The sequence below is a fragment of the Sphaerodactylus townsendi genome, linkage group LG06 (genome assembly GCF_021028975.2).
Source record: "Sphaerodactylus townsendi isolate TG3544 linkage group LG06, MPM_Stown_v2.3, whole genome shotgun sequence".
Classification (NCBI taxonomy): Eukaryota; Metazoa; Chordata; class Lepidosauria; order Squamata; family Sphaerodactylidae; genus Sphaerodactylus; species Sphaerodactylus townsendi.
In genome coordinates, this window is record NC_059430.1 from 92,080,491 (window position 1) to 92,104,558 (window position 24,068).

At 42.6% G+C, this 24,068-nt stretch overlaps 1 protein-coding gene across 2 annotated transcripts in view; it reads right to left on the bottom strand.

Annotated features, from left to right (window-relative positions):
- Positions 1-22,604, bottom strand: part of LMNTD1 (lamin tail domain containing 1) — a 175,820-nt gene extending 153,216 nt beyond the window's left edge. For both annotated transcript variants that reach the window (XM_048499424.1, XM_048499425.1), the window contains exon 1: positions 22,372-22,604. In XM_048499424.1, coding sequence (XP_048355381.1) covers positions 22,372-22,407 — 36 coding nt within the window. In that variant the 5' untranslated portion in view covers positions 22,408-22,604. The remainder of the gene's footprint in view (positions 1-22,371) is intronic.
- Positions 22,605-24,068: the final 1,464 nt, after the last annotated feature.

Here is a 24,068-nt window from a genome sequence, read left to right on the forward strand (position 1 = left end):
ATTTCCCCAACAAGTGCGCTTCCAAGTGCACTGGGGAAACGCCGGCGTGGGGACGGGCGGGCGGCGCGAGGGCGGCGCGGCTGCGAAGCAGCTGCGCCCCCTGTGCGAATGGCGGCCTGGGGACGGCATTTTTGCCGTCCCCAGGCCACCGTTAAACGCCCATGCGGAAACGGCCTCAGAGACACATAGGGCTACAGCTTCCAAACAGAAATTTGAAGAAATAGATGATCCAATCATAGCTCTCTAGCATCTCAGCTGGCAGTTCTATAATGTTTTCTTCAGTTCTACAGCGTCTTCTTCTTTTTGTCAGTTTATTTACAAATGCACAGATATGTTGGATCCACTGACAAAGACACCCTTCATACAAATATTTTTTTTAAATTTGAATTAGATTTTTACTCTACTTTTTTCTTAAGGTCTTCTTGATCCACCATTCTCCTTTTATTTATACAGTGTCTTCTAATATTGCTCATTAGTTACTTCCCCCCTCTAGCTACCCAAATGGGGGAATACAACCAGTTACTTTTGAACTTCACCCTTCCAGTAGATGCACATGTAGCAGAATATCTGAACAATACAATGGAATTTCTCTCTTTACCCCTTGAAAGCCAAGGATGTGAAAAAATAATGAAAGATACACAATTTTAATTCTCCAGTGCCCGCTGAAAGATTCTTGCTTCTTCCAAATAACTACTTGGTAGTCACAAGTTAAGCGGAAGAGGAGGGGATCTTTGCTATTGTTTCTCTACCAAGATTTCTTCAGTCTAACTAGCTGTTCTTTCTCAATTTTTTAGATTAGGAATGTGAATAGACCAATTTGCTGAATGTAGACACATGTCAAAATAAACAATCTAAATTTCAAATAATTCTGCAAACAATTTTTTATCATGACCACATATAATTCTGGCTCTCACATATGGATTAGCAATTGATTTCTGTACCTCCTTTCAAGTCATTATTGGGACCCTCATGCCATCCACAACTTGGCTAATGAAAATTATGACCTCTTCAGCTGCAAGGATCTCAGTCAGTTTTAAAGACCTTTTATATTCAGTTGAAGTCAAGTGAATGGCACAATTACCTCAGCTGGACTTCTGGTTTGTCCTTCTGTGATATCTGCCACATTATATATTGATTAACCAATGCTGGGACCAAAAATCTTTGGCCCCTTCCGCACACGCAAAATAAAGCGTTTTCAAACCACTTTCACAACTGTTTGCAAGTGGATTTTGCTATTCCGCACAGCTTCAAAGAGCACTGAAAGCAGTTTGAAAGTGCATTATTCTGCATGTGCGGAATGAGCTTTTGTACTTCAACTACGAATTGGTATCTGCATTATTTGGCTTTTCTTCGACACTTGAGTTGAGAAGGTCTTCAGCAACAAAGACACAAAGGCCCCAAAACATCTTGTTTCTTTTCTCCCATGGTCCATTTAAATGCACTTCAGAGAGTACAGAAGTGCTTTGCTGCTGAATTATTTTTCTTACTAAGAAAAAGGGAAAGCTCCACGAAAGCTTTTTACTTGCATATCATAGGCTCAGATTAAATTGTTCTGGCTTGCTCATGATTTTAAGACACCATCACCTCAGAATGGCTCATGTGAAATGAAGCTTGCAGGTTTGCTCATCTCCTCATGCTTAGATATTGCATGATTGCTCATGTGAAATGAAGCTTGCAGGTTTGCTCATCTCCTCATGCATCTCCTCAGATATTCTCCTCTCCTCATCTCCTCAGGGTTGCACCATTATTTTGTTACAACTTGGATGCCAAACTCTAGTTCTGAATCTTCTGGTACCCAGGCCAGAGAGAAGGATCAGGAGAAGGAGCTGGACATACAGAAGTAGCACTAGGAGAAAAACTAACAGCAACAGCTTGCTCTTTATAGCTATGATACTTGCTGGCACATTTGATGGGCTTTCTCAGGTTCTCATGGAGGACAAATGTGCTGCTATACAGGGAAGTGGAGGGAAGAGTAATTTGCGCAGTAACCATGGCCAAGTAGCCTTATGGCTTAGCTGCAATGCCTCAACTCAGCAGAGTGCATGTAGATATGGAAGCAGTGGAGCAAAGAGCTATCGTGGTATAGCAGTTAGTACATCAGACTAGAATACGAGTTCATAATCCCATTCTGCTGTGAGGCTTGCTGAATATCCTTGATCTGGTCAGCCTAGCCTATTTTAAATGCTTGTTGTATGAATATAATGTGAAGGGGACACAATATAAGCCATTCTGAGTTCACAGGAAGGGCAAGGTAATAATGTGCTAGCAGATAGACATTCATCTGGCAGCAATGCATGAAACAATGCCGTTGGTCGGAACTCAGTAACCAAGCTACGGAGGACCAAGCAATATGTGCCAGAGTCATGATCAAATCTCTCGGGGGCCATTTGAGTGTTTCTGGGGTCCCAGTCTAGAATGAGGTCTTGGAATCATTGCTACCACCACCTTGCCTGGCCAAGTCCAGGCTTCAGCAAGGTGGGCAGCTGGGGCAGCTGTTGTCTGAGCTCTTGAAGAGGTTTGTGTGCATGCACACCAACCATTAAACCATCTAGCCACAATCCGGCCTAGCTCCCTGAGGGCGTGGGTGGCTGCAAACTATCCAGCTGCTTCTTTCCCCTCTGTGAGAAGGGTGGGGCCATGGGCAGTTGCATCTCCATCTGTACCCTGTTCAGGATAAAGGTGACAGGAAAATTGTGAATTCGTTCACCATTGCCTGGACCATCTTTGTTCTAGAACGCTCCACTTGGGCCCTAGTACCTTGGCGACAGAACTATGCAAGCTGTAGGACACATGCAGAACATTCTAGAACAAAGACGGTCCAGGGAATGGTGGATGAATTCACAATCTGCTGTCATCTTTATCCTGAACAGGGCGTTGGGGAACCTGAGCCAGCTGTCCTAGTTGAACCTGAGCAACTCTGAAATATCCCAATGTGTTTTTGATTTTTTTTTCAGTGGGGTCAGAATTTGGATCAGGGCTATGGTGCTAGATAAGTGGGATTGTTTCTTTCCCCAACGCCATTTTCTAATGAAAACTGGTCCTCCAAAGTTGCAAAGAGACGTAGTAAAAAAGATGTTCAGTTGTTGCCCATCTTCTGTCACTACTGAGGGCTCCTTGTAGCCTGGGAGGGACAGCTCTAACCCTTGCCTAGTGTTGTTGCCCAGGGACGGAGGGAAATAAAACTGCACCCGGAGTACAACCTGCTTGTGCACCCCTGCCCCACCCCAATCTGTCCATGCCTTGCCCATGCCCTGCCCCTGTGGAAGGGGGTCTGGGGGTGATTTCCCAACCCCACGTGTCGCCAATGGTGCGCGCCCAGGGCGTGGCGCCCCCCTGTCCCATTGCAGCTTCGCCACTGTTGTTGCCTTGCCTCAGTTGTGGGCAGGGGAATGACTGCTTCTTAGGGTCAAAATACACCTTTAATGTGCCATTTGGCTCCACACCTATGCATGGACAACCCAGTGAAAGTTTTTCTGAGAAAATATAGCTTTACTCCAAAAATGCCAGTAACAACACCAAATTTGGACTTTCACACATTTCTCTCCTAGAGCCGAAAACTGTCCTAAATCTTATGCTTGTGGTTAGCTTATAATACTAATTTAATTTTGCATTAGCTAATGTGGGTTATTGATGGGTTTAATACAACTATAGTCCTTTTAACTGTTTGAGATACATCTGTGTTGAGAACTGCCTATGTTTAGACCTTGACTATATGTACTTGAAGGAGGAAATCAAATTTGTGATGACTCAAGTGCTTTAGATTAGATGTGTGATAACATATCCCCCCTTGCCCTGAGAAATGTTGTTACTTTGTGCTAAGCAGTCATTCTGATTTCAGCTTAATCATCTTTACAGTGCAATGCTAAGAACACTTTCCAGTTCTTTAGGCAGAAGCATTTCAGATTAGAAATCAAGGCAGCTCCTCAGCAAATACTACCTAACTTTCTTCATTGTCTTCTCTAGGCCTCTTACAACCCACAGGTCTGTTACCTGGAATCAGGTATGCTAGGTCTATCATCTCTTCTAACTACAAAACACCACACAGAAACTCTTTCCTCTCCCTATTCAAACATTTTAGGACTGTTACTTCATGAAAGTGTACACATGTTTCGATTTAAGGAAGCACAGCTCGCTTGCCTTTTGTGGGAAAGCTAAAAGGACTACATATTTTCTGATTTTTATTCACAACTTCATATTTAGAAAAATGTCCAATAACAAATCTTCAATCTCACACTACGTTTGATCTTGAACTCCATCTCACCCTCAAATCCATAAATAACAATTCCCCAGAAGTATTTTACCCTTATAAATCAATAACATATTTTCTTCTGTTTAAACATATGTTGGTGCTCTGCAGATACTTGGTTTTACATTAAAGAAATGGAATCCTCAACTCAATGGAATCCAACTCAATAAATATTTGAATAAGGGTTCTCTGATGCTGGGTAAACATTACCTGTATTATTCTTCCTGTGGTCAACAAAGCTTGAAGTGTTCAGATCTTAATAGGGAATCTACTGACACTGGAAATTAATAGCTGATGCAATATTAAATGCACATGTAATATTGCCAAGAAAAAGACACCTGCTGATCAGTTCTTCATAAAGGAGTATTTTTTGGCAACTGTGTGTGAACCATAGTAAATTGACTTCTTATGCTTCCTACATTTGTAGCACAAAGCACACTCATTTCCATTAAAGCACTAATGGCAAATTTTCAAAGGTATAGTGGGACAGATTTTCAAAACTCTGATTTTCCAAAATGAGGAGCATAATTTCCAAATAATTTAGCAGAGTGACAAGCAGAATGTTCCTATGCAGAGTTACTCCATTCTTGGCCCACCGACATTTAACTGGTTTACACTAGGGCCCTTTCCGCACGGGCCAAAAACAGTGTCCTAGGGATGGCAAAAACGCTGTCCCTGGGGAGCTGTACACATAGGAGGCGCTGCTGCATTGCAGCAGCGCTGTCCTCACTCCCCCCAGTGTTGCGAAGCCACCATTTTCCCACCTCGCTCCATGAGTGAGGTTGTTGAGAAGGGACAGCTTCCCGTCGGTGCGGTGCAAACTGCACCGCAGGGAAGCTGCCCCTTTCCCCATCACTCCCACTCACCTGCCTCTCCAGCGTCGTTCTGGAGGACTGCAGGGACCCGTCCATGCTGTCCTCTGACCTCCAGGGGTTGGAGGGCAGCGTGGGCGGGTCCCTGCAGCTCTCCAGAAGGACGCTGGAGAGGCAGGTGAGTGGGGGAGGGTGACTGAAAGGTGGCTGAGCATCTTGTTACAAACACATCCATTTGAAAGGCTAGGGACAATTCAACAAGCAGTGCTGCTGGAGACCACTGGTGTAGAAGAAAATGGGTGGAACTGGTGGAAAATGGAATTCATTGGGTTTTAGCAGTACTATCATAAAAAGAATTTGGCTTTTCAGTCACATTATTTTGGCCACAACTTCAGGAGCTCTTAATTATATATTTTCTTGCAATTTAAAAAACCCAGCAACCTCTAGCTACCTTGATTAATTTCCTGCATCATTTTATTTTCAATTGTAGATTGTTGTAACCAGACCTCCACATTTTCCCACATTATTTTCGGAGCTATGGTGTGTTAATAGAATTTTTAACATTTGGGGAAAGGTCATACTTTCATTTTAATAAGCCACTGTTAACAGCCCAGATGGAGAAAAATACCCCAGTGAAACTTTCTCATTCCCCTTACAAAGGTATACTTTGAATCTTGTAAAGTAGACAAATGGAACACAGAACACCTAGTATAAAATTATGACCTTGCATCCTGCTGACAAGCACCAGAAGTTTGGGGTTTGGTTTATTTCCCTTCTGCTTCATTAGCTGTTGGAATTCTCTGGCATTCTGTCCCCTTTGCTCCAGTTACAGACTTTCCCTTCTAGCTGAAAACTCTACCTATGTAAGCCCTTCTCTCAATTAATGGGATCCTGAAAGGTTAAAAAAAGGAGTAAAATTCTCAGTGGCTCACTGAGTGTAGCGTGGTATAGTGGTTAGAATGTTGAAGAAGGAGAGGGGACACCTGGATTCAAATAATGACTCATCCCCTAACTAAATGAGATGGATGTCCCTGGGTTTGTCCCTTGGAATGCACCACCAACTAATGCCCCTGGTGCCATTTTGGGAGGAAAAATCAGCACAGGGGGAGGTAGAATCTCCTCCTCCCTTCATGCCTCAGTAGACCCAGCAAGAATTGAGCCACCTGGCACCATTTAAATGGATTCCTTGCTGGGAACTCACTTTAAAAAAATGGCAGCATATCCCCAGGGTAAACTTGAGAACACCTGTCATGTTTAGTTGGGGAAACTCACTGGGTGACCTGAGGCCAGTCACTTCTCTGTTATATTATACCATCAATGGGAGGAAAGAGCAATCATGAATTTCACTCAAAGTTCTTTGAAGGGAGTGTGGGGTATAAATTGGTAGATAGATGACTGGATTAACCAAGATGTTTGATAAAGTTCAGCATAGCATCCCAGGCAAAATTATCTTCAGATTCTTTGTTGTGAAAACTAACTTTCCCAACACATGACTGGGTGGTCTAGACTGAAATCCCCAATGGCACACCTCCTCCCACCCCTCCTATGCAGTAAACATATAAGAATGAACAAGTCAAATGATCATGAGTTGAAGAAATGTTAAAGGAACACTCCCCCCCCCAAAAAATAATCAGATAGTGTCAGTGTTCAAGGTGCTGAACCTAATCCTGAACAAATCATCTTCATACATAAATGTAATTAAACAGGAAAAAGTGACTTGCCATTTCAGCAGAAATTTCTTTAAATGCTCAAAGCATCTCATATCCATCCATTTGGCAATCCCCGTGACAACCACAAAGTGGACCAATATTATATGCCCCCTCAGGTATTATGTAAAAGGCAGGGCAGAACAGCTTCTAGAAAAGCCAGTGGCTGCGCTTTGTAGTTTCACCTTTTTATGCTAGCTGTGCAAAGGAGTTCAAAAGCCAAACTAACATGTATTGTACTTTCCTAGTTAGGTAACAGTCATCCTGTGAGATCAGACTATCTTGTCCAGCATTGTGTCTCCAGCAATGGCCAGTCATAAGTCCATCAGCAGGAGACAATTCAGCCTCCAAATATAGAGGCCCCATTAGGCAATCATGGCCGACAACAGCAAAAGGCCAGTTTGGATTGTCAGCTTCCAGGTAGTGGTTGGAAATCTCCCACTGTTACAACTGATTTCTAGGTGACAGATTAGTTCATTTGGAGAAAATGGCTGCTTTAAAAGGTGAACTCTATGGCATTATATCCTACTGAAGTTCCTCCTTAGGCTTCCCCCCAAAAATCGCCAGATATTTCCCATCCCAGAGCTGGCAACCCTATCTCCAATAGATCTTTCAAGGTGAGTGATGAGGTATAATATAACTCTTAGGATGTGTAGAATAGTCAGGGTCACATCTTAAACAATAATGCTTTATTAAGTTAATTCTAGAATGCAACAGAGCCCTTCAGTTTTGGAACAAAATTGTTTGGGGGAGGGGGGTCTTTAAAAAAAGTAATGGCTTGGATAACATCTAAGATTTCTGTGGTTGTAGCAAGATTCCACCTCAAACTTGGTGCCATTTTTGTAGTGATAGAAAGATGCTGCTACCTATAATCTTCCACCAAAGCACATGGGAACACTTGGCAAGGGTAAATATCAATCGGGCATCCAAATTATTGTGTTGGCAGAGTGCACAGAGATATACAGGCTGAAGAACCAGCTTGTCTGCTATAAGATGCATTTTACACATAATGAAAGACAAAATATAGTTTCTTTAGCTTCTGTCATAATTTTTGTTTTTATAAGAGTAACAGCCATAAAACTAACCCACTTGGGTTCCATTATTAGCCTCTTTGCTAACAATACAGAAGTAAATCATACAGTTATGATTTATATAGCCATTCCTTCCTCTTCAGCAACATGAATGCTGTAATCACAGGGACAAGTTATGCAGCACTGGATAAAATGGAAGATCACTGTTCTTCAAATGACTCTTTATCTCCATTTATTGAATTTAAGTGGCAAGGTCCTTTGGGAAGGGCCATGTCTTTTAGCTGGCTCATTGCCCCAAGCAATGTACATCTGCAGCCTGCATATCTGCTGAACAAGTGATGCTTGGCTTAGCCCCGAACAATGACAACATGGCCCCAGAAGATGATGCAAATCATTTTCTGAGTCTCTCATGGATAGGAGAAACCTAAACCCCCGTGGTGCCTCAGCACCTTTCTCAATGGGTTGCCAACTCCAAGTTGGGAAATTCCCTGAGATTTGGGGGTGGAGCCTGGAGAAAGTGAGGTTTGGGAAAAGGCAGGGGGAACCTCAGAGGTGTTTAATGCTACAGAGTCTACCCTGCAAAGTAGCATATTTATCCAGGGAAACTGATCTCTGTCATCCAGAGATCAATTATGAGGACACAAGTGTGGCAACAGACCGAGTAAATGGAAGGAGAGGAGAAAAACGACAATAAAGAATGAGAGCAAGACTGTGATGGGAAGTAAACAAGAGAATACGTTGTCTCTGCTCTGAACACAGACAGATGAGTATGTATGGCAGTGCCTCAGGCTATGAGGAGACAGTACACTTCAACACTCCAAAACATCCTGGGAGTTCCACAGCGTTGACAACAATAAAGAAGCCAGGAAGAACCATTTGATTTTTTTTAAGCAAGGAAGAAATTTTCTACACTTTTACCCGGGGGGTGGGGGGAGTAGTCTATGCTTAAAAATAAAAAGAGCCATACCAAATAAGAAGATTCAAAATGAAAAGAAAAATTAATTTCAGAGGGCCTTCAAAGGGCAAAACTAGAAGGGTCCCTCCAGTTTAAAACATGGACAACAATTCTATGCTTTCTAGGTTAGGATTCGTCACCCCACCCCCCCTCAATGATGAGATGGGCAAACCAGAATCTGGATTTTAAATTAGAGATGGACTTGCTCTAGGGATGCCAAATCTGGATTGGGAAATTTTTTGAGGTTTAGGGATGGAACCTGAGAAAGGCAAGTTGCCAGTGCCAGGTTGGGAAATACCTGGAGAGATTGAGAGAGGAGCCTGAGGAGAGGAGGGTTTGGGAACTTCAGTGGGGTATAATGCCACAGAGTCCACCTTCCAAAGTGGCCATTTTCTCCAAGTAAATTGATCTTTATCACTTCGCGATCACTTGCAATCCCAGGAGATCTCTGGCCACCACCTGGAAGTTGGTGATGCTTGGGAAGGGCAGGGTTGGGAACTCAGTGGGGTATAAAGCCCTAGAGGCCACACTCCAAGCAGTCATTTTCTCCAAAGGAACTGATATCTATGATAGGAGAACAGTTGTAATTCTGCGACATCTCCAGGCCTCACCTGGAATTTGGAAACCCTAAATTGTTCTTCCAGGCCCACTTCCTAGGCTTCAACTCCAACTTGGCTGGTTCATGTTGTCGTTTTACCTTCCATGCAAAGTTCCCTCCCAAGCCTTATTGTGTTACCTTCCACGTGAAGCTATTTTACACATGCAGTCTAGACTCTAGGACAGTGGTGGTGAACCTTTGGCACTCCAGATGTTATGGACTACAATTCCCATCAGCCCCTGCCAGCATGGCCAATTGGCCATGCTGGAAGGGGCTGATGGGGAATTGTAGTCCATAACATCTGGAGTGCCAAAGGTTCGCCACCACGGCTCTAGGACATACAAAAGTCTTAAAGGGGTATCATATCCTCACTGAGCTTCCTCTACTCACCAAATTATACTCTTCAGGTATCCCCCTCAAATCTCCAGCAATTTCCCAAGGTACAGTCGGCAACCCTATATTCCACTTCAAGGCCTGAATCTGATTAAACTCTGATCCAACCACTTGGTTCCACCTCAATTCTATGCTTGCTTCTGCTCTGGTTATTTCCCAGTTCCCCAGTTGTGCTTTTTTTTTTGCATATTGTGGGCCCCAGTTCCTGGCTCTATTAAGAAGGGCAGTAATTTTTGAAACAAAAATTGGAACGCCTACTCTCAAAATAGATTTCACTTAGCACTGACATAAGCTGGGAAACATTTGCCAAGAGAGGAGAAAAAAAATCACTGCTGGCTATAAACGGTCATTGCTCTGGCACAAAGTTTGGGCTACTTCTAACTACAGCCTAATTTTAAAGGATTCCCCACCCCCAATTCCCAGAAGTTCTTCTTCTGGTCATGGAATGAATGTACTTTTCAGGATTTAATATAGACCAAGGCAACAGTTTGTCATCTCCCACACCAATTCCAAATTTTGATGACACCGCTTCAGGTCTGGGGGTATTGCCAATTTTTCATACTGCAGACAAATGCTCCTTTTGGCCCTGTATTTTCATACTTTTCAAGTGCTGAATCAGCTGGACTTGAAATTTCTGTCTTGCAAAATGGACTTTGAAGTGATAATAGATACATTGTACAAATAACTATACCTTTTTTTGGCATTTACATTTCCCTTGCTTGTTGGTAATGTTGTGGAAATTTCTGTGGCCCACAATAAATCCAAGCACAATTATGTGAAATTTTCTGGGCATAAATTTAATTTAATTGTGCAAGCTCAACCACCACATTGACTGGATCAAGTGCCGCAAGCTAAATGGATCATGAATAGCAACACCACAGGAGCAGACCCAATATATTTTCCCGCTTTGCCACTTCCTCCTAAAAGCGGTGGAAGGCCCACTCCCCCCTCTGCCCCCACCCCCCCATGGCTAGCAGGCCGGCAGGGAGGAAAAGGGGCTGCTGAGAGGCTTCCTCCTGGCACGGCTGGTTCCAGCGTAGTGAAGCAGGGAGAGCTTGGAAGGAGAAAGCTGGGGGGGGGGGGGGGAGCTGTTCCCTCTGTCTTTTGCCAGCATATAGTCAAATAATCTAGCACAAGACAGAGCTATTAACTCAGAGCTGATTTCCCTAGCAAATAAACCCATGGCTGTTGGACTGAGCTCCAACTGCACCAACAAGAAGGAAGCGTTTGCATGGGACAGGATGCATACATGGAGCTCCAAAGTGCAACATTTAATGACTTGCAAAATATATGTGCTGCTTTTAGGTTATTTTTCCTACCTTGCTTCTTTCTCTCACTGTAAATGCCTTGGGAATGTATGCGCATGCGCAGATACGCTCTCAGGGTAAATACAAAAGATCTGGGCCACGTGGGACAAACTGGAGTATTACCTCCCGGTCCTACCTCGGCTCCTAAGAAGAAGCAGGGAGCCACGTGGAGGCAGAAACTGGGATAAAGTAGCCCCAGTATGTAAGATCCCAGTTCTACCCTGGTATAATTGTGCCATTCAGAAAACTTCAATGTTACAAAGCAACTAGGTTGGGGAATGTACAGAGCAGGTGTCCCCTACATTTTTATTTGTTTATTTATTACTTTTTTAGACCGCCCTCCCCCGAAGGCTCAGGGTGGTGTACATCAAATATCAATGTTTTGAATCCTGGCTCAGCATGATAGACACAAAATGGCAACTACAAAATGGTTGCTGTGTAGGGCAGAGCAAGCTTCAAAATGATTGCTACGGCTTAATTTTAGCAATGGTGTGGAGTTATTTGTGTTGTGGTGGCCAAAGCAACATTTAAAAAAATATATGCAGCCAATCAAATCTCAAAAAATTATCAGAAGCCTTACTAAGGTTATGCCCTATTTGGCAGCCCCACCCACTTCCTAAAACACTTGGCAGGCACCAGAAAGGGTGTGGTCAGGTGCAATGACAGCCATGGCACTATGTTGGGGACCAAGCGTAAAAAAAACAAAAAATAATCTCCTGTATCTTTTGCCCCGGTGTCAATCAAAACCCTACATGGACAAAATATTTATTCAGTGCTCTGAAAAATTGGATGCTTTGGCCTGGTACAGGGGTAGTGACAAAAGTACCCTCAAGCATCGTGTTTGGTATTTTCTCAGATCACACAGTGCAAAGTCTTCTTAGCCCCAGTGGGTCTTGTATCTTGGAGTATAAAGCTTAGAAACAAACACCTTTGAGTTTCCACATTTCAGTACACAAACTTTATTGCTTTGATTGATCCTTTTTCCATATATGCATTCCAAAAGGCACTTTCAAGTACTCATATTTTGGCTCTGTAGCAATGTATACATTCCCTCTATCAGTTATTGTTAACAGATGCCATTATCACAACAGTTTGTTATTTTTAAGCAGAAGGCCACATCAGACTATTTCAGAAAGTGCTGTGTTACACCAAAGGCTGAGTGCTTGTTTAAAAATAACAGTTGTGGTACTGAAGGAAAATTACATAAATTATCTGGAAACGAACTATTTAAGCAGGATAAAGGACATCTGCCTCTGTTCTCCTTTCACCCACAACTAGAACCTGGTCCCAAAGGATATCCTGCTACCTTCATTTCAACATCTTGAATATTGGAAAAGAGAGGAAGAGATTGCAAAGTTATACAGTCATACAGATCTATATTGATAAGTATTAAAAATTAGACATGGTTTAATACTACAAGGCTACCTTGGAAATCCACACAAAGTCTTTGAAATGCAATTCCATCATGGTTTATTAAATAGTCAAATTTATATTATAAATATTTCTTAAAGCACCTAAATTCCCTGGCCCCAAGCTGTTGAACTGCTTTGATGCAGGGAGAAAGACTTTCCTTTCCCATCCCAATCATAGGTGAGTGGGTAAGCATGCTTCTTCTCCTTTTTTCCACAAAAAAGGAAGAGGAGAGAAGCGCCTGTGGGTTAAAGTGATGGGTAAGTTACAGCAACACTGACTGTGTTTTCCTTGCTGGTCAGATATAGGGGACGCACTCAGGTTCCTGGTCTTAGATATTGTTCAGAACCACATCCATTTATTAGCAAGGAGATGCAGAGAACTGGTTTCCAGAAAAGGGAACTTGTGTAGTCTGCAGTTCTAACCAATAAACAGAACTAAGGGGTGTGGATTCTACCCCATGAGGCTAAAGCAACACACCCACATCAATGGGAGGAAAAGACTTGTAGTAAAAGGCATAGTCAAGAGTTAACTGGAACCTGTCTATGAGATGGTGGGAAACTCTGCCCCTTTGGACTGTTCTCTTTTTTAGTTTTCACTTTCTGTGTTAGTCTGAATTTAGTTGCAATAAAAGAAGTTGTATTACATTTCACAATCAATGTGAGTACAGAAATTTACTTCAAAACCACAGTGAGATCACAAAATTGGCGACATATAGCCACATATAGAAAAATTGAGGAATTTAATCTAGAAAGGGAGGACTGGCAGCAATATATTGAAAGACTTGGCTGCTATTTTCTGGCTAATGAGATTACAGATGCAGCTAAACAGAAAGCAATATTTCTTAGTGTCACTGGCAGCAAAATCTATTCACTCTTGCAAGGCCTACTGCATCCTGAGAAGCCAGGAGACAAAAGTTTAACATATGTGCCAAATCTTTTGAATGAACATCGCATTCCTCAACCTAATATTATTATGGAATTCCATAACAGAATGGAGAAAGAAGGAGAATCTATAAAGGTGGATTCTGCACAACAGAAATATAATATCCTGCAGACAGTTTAAAAAGATCCATTTTGGAAATTGGTGTTCCCACAGCGTGGGAGAACAAAAGCATTGTCAGCCAAAATGGATCTTTTTTCATGCCTGCTGCATGGAGTTCTTGTCAGCTTCATAGTTGAGCCCACCATTTTGTGTGCTGCAGCAGATTCTCTGTGGAGATTCCCCATGGAGGTTTCCTCTGCAGCTCATCTGTGTGCAATTTTGCTGTAAAAAGCAGGTGAATAAAGTTTGTTTTGCCTTGCGATCTTGCGCATGTGTTGTTTTTCCTTTTTTGTTTTGTTTTGAGGGGAATGTCTGTGAAACTATGGCAACATGATTAGAGAAGCTGCAATACGAACATATTTGTGTCACCATAGCTTCACAGACATCACTGCAAAACAATAAAAAAAGACATGTGTGGGATCTTTAGACAAAACAAACTTTATTCTACATTTTACAGTGAAAATGTGCATGGATGAGCTGGAAGCAGAGGAAACCTCTGTGGGGAATTTCCACAAAGAATCAGCTGTAGCATACAAAATGGCAGGAACAAGCAGCGAAAATGAAAGTAAAAGGTTTGGGTGGGAGAAATAAACCTTTTCCAGCCTGCTTTTGTTTGCTCAGCAGGCAGGAAATGTCTCTCTCTCTCCCCCCCCCACCCCCCACCCCCCCATTGGGGAAAATGAGTTGAGAGAAATAAAGCAGGCTGAAATCGTTTGGGGGAAGAGAGCTGTGTGAAGTTCTTCCCCAAAATGCTAACCTCCTCAGGACATTATAGTTATGCTGTGAGGAATCCAACAGAACTAAAAAAAAAAAACCCTGCTCATTTGGAAATGTTTTAGAGGATATGTTTAGAGATAGATTTGTTTGTGGAGTGCAGATGAGAAAATTCAAAGACAGTTGTGATCAGAAGGCCTGTTTCATATACTCTTTGAGACAAGATGGAGGCTGAACTGGACAGGCTGGAGAAGGAAGGCATCCTTTCTCCTGGGCATTTTCACAGTGGGCAACTCCAATAGTCCCTCTAGCAAAACCTGATAAAACCATTTGAATTGGCAGGGATTATAGAGCTATGGTAAATCAAGCTGCCAAATTAGACAATTACCTGATTCTACATACTGGCTGTGCTTTGGAGGATGTCAACACTTTAGCAAGTTGGACATGTCCCAAGCCTACCAGCACATGGAACTGAAAAAGGATTGCAAGGAATTCACCACAATAAATACTCATAAAGGTTTGTACCAATACAACTGACTATCTTATGGAATTTCTTCAACCCCTGGCATATTTGAGAGAGATATGGAACACCTGTTGAAGGAGATTCCTGGGACAGCGATTAAGACTGCTATCCTTATCTCTGGCAAAGGTGATAAAGAGCAGGTTTTAATACTTGAGCTAGTACTTCAAAGATTAGAGGAATCCAGCCTGTGCTTAAAACAGAACAATTTTTTTTCATGAAGCCTGAAGTACAGCATTTGGGATACAAATCAACAAAGAAGGGGTGCAGCCTCTGGCTGATAAAATTACTGCCAATGGAAATCACTGACACCACAAAATACAACAGAACTCCGAGCCTATTTGGGGATGTTGAATTATTATCATCAATTTTTTTCTGAATCTCTCAGCCTTATTAGAACTCTTGCATTTCATTTTGAGGAAAGAGACTATCTGAAGCTGCAGGCAGAGGCAAGAAGAAGCCTTCAAAAATCTAAGAGGCTATTGAAATATTCAAATCTACTAGTCTGTTGACCCTGTCTTGAGATGTTTCATCTTATGGTATAGGGGCTATGTTGTCAAGGAGAATAATTTGTAGCACATTTCAAGGTCACTCTATAAAAAGAGCGAAGTAATGCACAAATGGAATAAAATGGCCTAGCCATTATCTTTGGCATCAAAAATTCCATCAGTATCTATAAGGGGACCAATTGTCACAGACCATAAACTATTGATTGGGCTTTTTAATGAGAGTAAAACTGTGCCCACCATGGCAGCAGCCCATTTACAATGTTGGGCCTTGAGACTACAAGTGTATCAATATAAGATAACCTATGAAATTGGTAACCAACATGGAAATGCAGACACTCTGAGCAGATTACCAATATCAGAAGCATCTGGGATTGAAGATATCCCTGAGGAAGTTGTATAGCTGATGAAGCATATTGATCAAACCCCAGTAAAAGCTTCTCAGATCAGAGTCTGGACCAGGCAAGATCCAATTCCGCTTTAAGTAGCAAAGTTCATTTGCTACAGCTGGCCCACACAGAATCCTGCAGAAGCAGTGTGACCCTATTGAAGCAGAAGTACTGAATTAAGTGTGAATAGTGGGTGTTTATGGTGGGGTACCAGGGCTGTTATTCCTCCACAAGGATCACAGAAGGTTCTACAGGAACTGTATGAAGCCCACCCTGGAATCTCTTGCATGAAGACTTTAGCTTACAGCTACATCCGGTGGCTGCATTTGGATGAAAATTTAAAACAGGAGTGCGATGTATCCAGTGTCAACAACACCGATAGGCATCCACATTGGCACCTTTACATTCATGGAAGTGTTGATTTTGGATACGAGGCCCTTTTTAGGAAAAATGTTCTTAATTATAGTAGATGCCCACTACAAGTGGATGGAAGTCCACCCAATGAACTCCACAACCTCAGCTACAACATGTGACAGCCATCAGAACTTTAAAAAGAGGAATGAAAAAAGATAATAGGACTTTGGAGACCAGGCTGGCTTCTGGAACATAGAATCATCTCGCCCCCACCACCCCAGACCACCACAGGGATGAGTCCAGCCCAGTTGTTGATGAGAAGAAGATTATGGACCCACCTTGATTTAATGTGTCACAGTATAGAAGAGGAAGTGTAAAAGAAGAGGGCTTTATGAGTATATTACTTATTTCTTTATAAGCTGGAGCTCTTTTGGGCTGAGAAGCTTCACTTGGTCCAACAGCAACTGTGTTTCCAAAATTTGACTGCTTGTTTGGGCTTGCTCATCATTTTTTGGGAAAAAATGATCCTCGGAAGCTTTTGCACAGTTTTGTCCAAATTACAATTAAGATTTAGACAAAAAATAAGATGCTGAAGAGAAACTGATCAGGTAATATGATCAAGTACAATAAAAAAAGAGTCAGCATGGAGCAGTGGGTTAGTAGTGGCAGACTCTAACCTGGACAATCGGATTATTCCCCACCCCCACATGAAGCCTGTTGGGAGACATTAGGCCAATTACAGTTCTCTCAGAACTCTCTCAGCCCACACAGAGGCAGGCAATGGCAAATCAGCTCCAAAAGTCTCCAACCTTGAAAACACTATGGGGTCACCATAAGTCAGCTATGACTTGATGGCACTTTCCACCATCACATCATCGAAATTATGCATCAGGAAAGAACTCTCAAAAAAGGTTTCCCAAGAATTCTCAGATAAACCTTATAAAGTGTGAATGTGAGATGCTTCCTTGGTTCAGACAAAGAATTGGTGGCATCAGTGGCCCCTTCCGCACACGCAAAATAATGCGTTTTCAAACCACTTTCACAACTGTTTGAAAGTGGATTTTGCCATTCCGCACAGCTTCAAAGAGCACTGAAAGCAGTTTGAAAGTGCATTATTCTGCATGTGCGGAATGAGCCAGTGTTAAGGTGAAGGTTGCAGCCACAATCACCTTCCCAGGGTCAACTGCATGTGGAGAGATAGGACTTCACAATAGTCATCTGTGTTTGAGCATCTCTTCTCAACACAAGACAGAAATGTGACCAGGTTATTTGTGAAAACTTCATATTCATAGCTTCACAGCGAGAATGATTAGTATTATGCTGTGACAATTCTATCATCTTACTTTTACATGGATGATTTAGAACTTGGTATTAAATGCTTGTGTCGTAAGGTTAAAACACAACTGTCTCTTATTTAAAAATTATATCTGCTTGAGAGCTTTTGTACAAAAAGAGCTTTTTGTTTAAAAACAAGCCATGGAATTTATAAGAACGGCTGAGATTTTTTTAAAAAGAGAGTCTATTATTTGTTTTTTTTAAGCCAAAAGATCCTGTAGAATAGACTTGCCAGTTGTAGAGCTGCACTCCAGGGGTGGGATGAACAGTGTTCAACAGTCATCAGAGTTTGTGAATCTAGGGTACATTTAAATCACCAATGAGATGCTAGTTTCCTTAGGTTTGGAGGAAGAAATGAACTAATGTGTGGCTTATCTTGTGAGTAGCTAAGGAAGAGGGCGAAGAGTAGCTAAGGAAGAGGGATTTTTTAAGGCATGCTGTCCTGGGAATGCCCAAAGATGCTCAAGCATCCTCCCTTCATTCACAGTATTGGCAGTCAATGGTGAGAGTGTTACAGCCCCATCCAAAGCAGCGGGGGTGTGGGGGTGTTTCGAATCCACCTATGGGAGCAGCATGGTACCCGTGGATTTGCCTTCCCTGGAGGACTTGCCCTGATGGAAGGGCGATTTTGCCAGCATCCAGCCACAGCCACACTCTCCAGCACTGGGACACGCCAGCGGCACTAGCATCCCAGTGCCCCTGCTGCCACCACTGGCATAAGAGGGGTGGGCCAGGAATGTGGCCATGGAGGAGCTGACATTAGTCATCTTCTTCCTGGTCATTAGTCTTGTTAACACTGGCGGCTGGGGCTTTAAACGTACCCCACCAAAAATGGGGGCTTCTTGGCAGTAGGGAGGCTTTTTCACTTTTCAAGCCTCTCCACACCACTGGGAAGCCTCTATGGGAGTGGAAGGGCAGCACAGTTGTGGCACCGTTGCCGGCTGCCTGGCCCTTGGATAGTGACCCTTCAAGACTTTGCCCTTACTTGGCTATGACAAATAATGGTGGGATCTCATCCAGGCCACTGTAAGGGAGGCAGTGGGAAAAAGCCGGGTACTGAATCAACACTCAAGCAATACAGGATCTGAATCCTCGTTTCAAATAAACCATGATTTTGCATTGTGTCTGAACCGAGCCCACGAGTGAACAGTTTGCCTCAGACTGCACTTACCTAAATTCAGCCCTTAGGATGGTTGTCTTTCCCTCCCTTCCCTGCGTTGCCAGCTGTCCCCTTGATTTATCTAAATGGTTCTCTCCACATTTCTTAAAGATATTTTACTGAGGTTTCCTCTGATGGTCACATTGATTTAAAAATGCAGTATAATCCTAAACATTACTTAGAAGTAGGTCCTGTTTGATTCAATAGAATTTGCTTCCTAATAAGTAAGACTTCTGCCCAAATGCATTAATCAACTGAAGGGACGCTAATCAATTAAAAAGACTTTATTCAGCTGTCAGTTATATATTAAAGAGCCAGACTAGCCAAGATGCTCCAGAAAGTCTCCACTTCAAATAGTGACCCTGCCATGAACTCATTGAGCAGTGTCATTTCTCCTCTCATTTTCAGCACTCCCCCCCCCCCACAAGATGTTGCTCATAATACCAGTTACTACGCTGTGATTGTAGTGGTGACTGTGTTAATCCATACAGTGTGCTTAAATGCTGCTATATAAATTATAAGTATTATTCTTATGTCTCCTGCCTGCTCTTCCATGAAGATACACTACCAAAACCTCAAACTTTATATTTTTCTCTGAGAAAAGAGTTCTTGCTTGGCATCTTTTCCAAAATGATTTCTTGCCTTCTCTCAAGGCAAAATGAAATAGTCAATATGCCCTTGATTCAGATCTATTTGAATCTAAGGCCCCTTCCGCACATGCAAAATAGTGCCTTTTCAAACCGCTTTCACAACTGTTTGCAAGTGGATTTTGCTATTCCGCACAGCTTCAAAGAGCACTGAAAGCAGTTTGAAAGTGCATTATTCCACATGTGCGGAATGAGCCAAAGTTTTATTTGTTTGTTTTGGAGGTTTCTATATTCAAGCATACATACAGACATGGAATTTAACAAGCCAAGCAACCCAGTGTCTGTGACACTGGTGTAAGGCTGGTATAGCTGGTTGGTATCCCATGCTGTCTCAGCAGAGAAAAGAAATGCCCCCAAAAGACCTGTCCCCAAATAGCCGAGAGCACAGCAGCTGCACTAGAGTCCACAGCAAGATTATCGGCACACACCAATCACAGTGTGGCATGCTAGTGACAATGTCCCCATGTCAGCCATCTATGGAAGGAACCACCCAAGACAAACCAATGCTGGGACATCCTCCTAATATCATCCTGTCCCAACAGAACCAAATGAAACAAGGAACAGAAAATGCCATACCCTCTAAGGTGCAGAGGACTGTGATGTGCCCAGTAGGAGTCCTATATAGATGGGAAGGTTGACTTATGTGCCATACATGCATACCCCCTTGACCAGCAACCAGAAAAGCAACTATGGGCGATCCAACCACACCACCCAGACCCCATGCTTCAGTGAGCAGCAGAAACCCCCATGGAAAGGCCACTGCACCTCCCATGGAAAGGCTCAGTTCCAGGAACAATGCCTGAAGGAGGCAGCTTTTGGCAAGACATGGCAAAAGGAGGGGACACAGACACAATGACATTCATAGAAGGCATTACAACACAGAAGGCATTCTATGTTAATCTTCTGTAAAGGTATTGAAATCAGTGGGCTTAGACTGGAGTAACACTGTATAGGATTGCAAAGTTAATATTTAGTTTCTTATGATGGCATTGCTTCTCATCTTGAGCACATATGTTTCTTAAGCATCATACCAAGTGCCCTTTTTCCAGTACTCACTGATTTTTTTAATCCCATTGCAACTTGCCTTTTTAAGAGTCTTTTTTTCCCCGAAGTGACATTATTTTTGCTCCCTTGGATGTGTTTCAGGAGGGAAGATGGCATAGGGGTGTGCAACCTGCAGGTATCCAGATGTTCATGGACTACAATTCCTATCAGCCCAATTGGCCATGGAGGCAGGGGCTGATGGGAATTGTAGTCCACAACCATCTGGAGACCCGCAGGTTGCACACCCCTGGGCCTGATCTCATCAGATCTTGGAGGCTAAGCAGGATCAATGCTTGGATGGGACTGTAAAGAGGAAGGCAATGGCATATCATCACTGCTTCTCGCTAGCCTTTTTAAAATATCATTTATTTATTTATTTTTCACAAACTAAAAATAGAAACAACAAAAGAACAGAAAATGAGAATTAAACTTAGCTGAATCATAGACTGAAATACGCAATGAGGAAGCCAATAGAATTATACCAATTATATTCTATAATAACCTGAATGGATCATCTAATATTTAAATGCAATTATTATTATAATCTAAATATTTTCCAAAATTCATAAATTGTGTCAGATTATACATTTCTTTCATGCTCCAGCACAGGTATCACAATATTAACACCTTCTAGTGATTCGATAAATTAATACTATTTTCCTTATTTACATTTCATTTTTTCTTTCATTCATGAATAATATGAGAAGTACATTTCCCATTTGTCTTGAAAATCCTGATTAGATCTTTTATTGACGATGGTTCCCTTGACACACTTACATATTTCTTTAAAATGAAGGACTTTCCCTTATATGTTTTCCTCACACATTTTCCTTTTTGATCTTAGCTGACTCACTTGGAGTGGTGATAGTGGTGAGATTCAACTAATTTAACAACCGGTTCCAATGGTGGGATTCCTGTCTGCCTCCTGTCTGTCACAATTCCCATTCTATGACAGAATAATCTATGGCAAATCATTTGGTAGCAGGCTAGTTCAACAAAAAGTTTACATTTAATTCACCACCCAATGAATTATGCAAACACCTAGGAGCATTCGGTACATCGTATGTCCACAACAGTTTCTCACACCACAAAGTTATAAAATGCAGGAAGAACAGAGTGAAATGTAATTATATAAAATTCAGCTCTAACTGTGAAACATTCATAGACTATTCACTAATCATACTAGTCCCTGCTCAGCCTTAGAGACAGCAGCAGCAGCAGCAGCAGCAGCAAAAACTAGTAGTGATGATTATTATATACCCTTTTCCGCCAAAAGATCTAAGTGTGGTCGAGTGATGTGCGGCAGAAGTGACAGGAGCATTTTTCTGCTGTTGAAAATAGTCCTGATTTTCTATTAGCATTTTATAAAAAGCTTAAATGCATCCTTTACCAAAACCATCATTCTGTGCTCTACTGAACAATTTACTTTGAGGGCCTGTCTCCGGAGGGCAGCAGGTCTACCCAAGATTGAAAGTAATGGCTACCCAATGCTTCTTAATAGGGGGTAGACCAGTTCTCCAAGCAGCTGCTATTATAATATACATTCTGCAAAGTTACAAAGGCATCTCCCTCAAAACAAAACAAGAAAGAAAGAAAAAACCCACACATGTGCAGGGTCATCAGGCTAAACAAAATGTATTAATCAACTTTTTAGAGTGAAATGTCCATCAGATGAGTTGCATGCACAGGAAACTCCTGGGAACAGTCTAAAAATGGTTGCGGCAGCAAAAAGACTCCTCAACCTGCCGGAAAATGTCTGGCACTACTAAAGAACAAGCAAGTTTTGCAAAATGCTCTCTTATCAAAGTAAAATATTCAATAATGCACAGAATGATGGCTTTGATGAAGGCTGCGCTTAAAAATGATTTTTAATGTGCATAATCATTCGGGTGGGGGAGCAAAACTAGGTAGGCACTAGGACCACCACAGAGCATTCCACTGCAAAGAAGGTCCAGGAAATACTAGTGGATTAATTCACAGTTGAGCTTAGATCTTTTGGTGGAAAAGGGCATAGTAGTAGTAGTAGTGGTGGTACTAACAGTCATATTAATTATGATGATTACTCTATAGTAGAGATAATAATGAAAGTATATTTGTCTAAGTTACCGAGCTTAATTTCCACCACTTCTGGAGAAACAGGGAAAATGTCACTTTACACATTTTAATATTATGGACAAATGTCCAGCATGCAGCTTACTCACAGGCCTGTGTTGAGCATGCTTCTGAGGACAAAGCATTTGATCTCCTAATCACAACATTGAACGCTGGCCCCAGACAGCTTTTTTCTGGGAAAGAACCTGAAGTTAATCCAAAAATGGACTGCTCTTTTCTAGTCCTCTGTCAGACTTTAGTTACAAAAACACACCACACATTGGCTGTCAGGAAGTTGGTGTGTATTCTAATCCTCTTCATGCCAGGAATTCTGAGTGGATCATCAGCAAAAAGCACTCACATCTTGCCTCACACTTGATCCCTGTGACTAACTTGGGCAGAGTTGTTGTTGGTTGCCAGAGGCAACTAACTCTTGACTGATTGTCTATACTCCTTCCATGCATGGGGTGCGGTCATTGCTGTTATGTTTCCAAAGGAGCTCTAGAAAGCAGGAAAATGAAAACACCCATTGAAAATTGTGAAACTGCAACTGGAGTGCTGGGAATGCAGCAAGCCTATAAGCCCTTTCATTCTGACAGGAGGCTGTTTTTGTCTCTTGGTAGGCTTTGCATCTCTCTGGTGCTAATGAAGGTTATAATTTCGTATACTGTCAGATGTTAGTATATTTTAAACCTGGAAATTAATGTTTGAACCGGAAATTAATTAGGTGAGGCGGGTCCATATCTGAGTGGTAGAAAATCCACTGGGCATGCAGCAGGTCCCTAAAGGCTCCCTGTCAAACCCCATGGTACTGCAGTAGCCATGTAAAGTAGTGGAGTTGAGGAAGAGCCACAAGAGGGACTGCATCTTAGCTACTGTGGAGATATGCATTTTTCTTAGAAAAACCTTCACCCTGAATTTTAAAAAAATTCTCTTTCTCTCTCTCTCTCTCTCTCTCACACACACACACATGCACGCACACAGAAATACTCTGACAAACTTTTTTTCACATCCTTGGGATAATTCAGTTGCTTTATCAGACATTTGCTTCCTCTGTGGATGATGTATCTCAGTTTCTCTAGAGAGGAAAATCTATCCAACTATCCTATTGTTGATGGTTAGATTAAAAAAAACTAGGATCCAGTTTCTCTCTCTCTCTCTCTCTCTCTCTCTCTCACACACACACACACACACACACACACACACACACACACATGTGTAGCTGGAAAAGTGACACCCAGCAAGGAACAGAGATAAAGGTGCTAGAAAGACTTTAGGAAAAAAACTTTCAGCAAACATTTCTTTGTCTTGCCCCAAACCCAGCCACTGGGTGTGGAAACTCCTGGCTACAAGGGAGAGAATGTCTTTTAGGCTGATTCCATATCCCATTGAAGCAGGGTCAGCTGGAAGCAGATTGCCTCCATTGCAGGCCTGAGCAGAGGCTCTAAGGTAATAAGAACCCTGCAAAATTACAGTAACCTTTTGAGGTAAAGAGTCTGCCAGGGACAAACTGCCCATGGGAACATGGGGTATCCCATGTCCCCGGACGCACGCCATTTCATCAGTGGGGGATGCCAGGTAGTGGCCGCGTTCCTCCATCCAGCCTCTCACATGGTGCAGCAACCCAGTCGGTGCCTGACGGCTCCCCCCATGCCTGGGCACTGCTCGCCGGCTGAACCCTGCCCCCGCGGCGCCCACCCGAGTTGCCTGTCTGAGCTGCCCGCTAACGATCCCTTCCCCCCATGGCCTCCCTGCAGGCCATCTCCTGCCCTCCCTAGGCTCTAGGGTGGGTAGGAGCCAGCCTGCA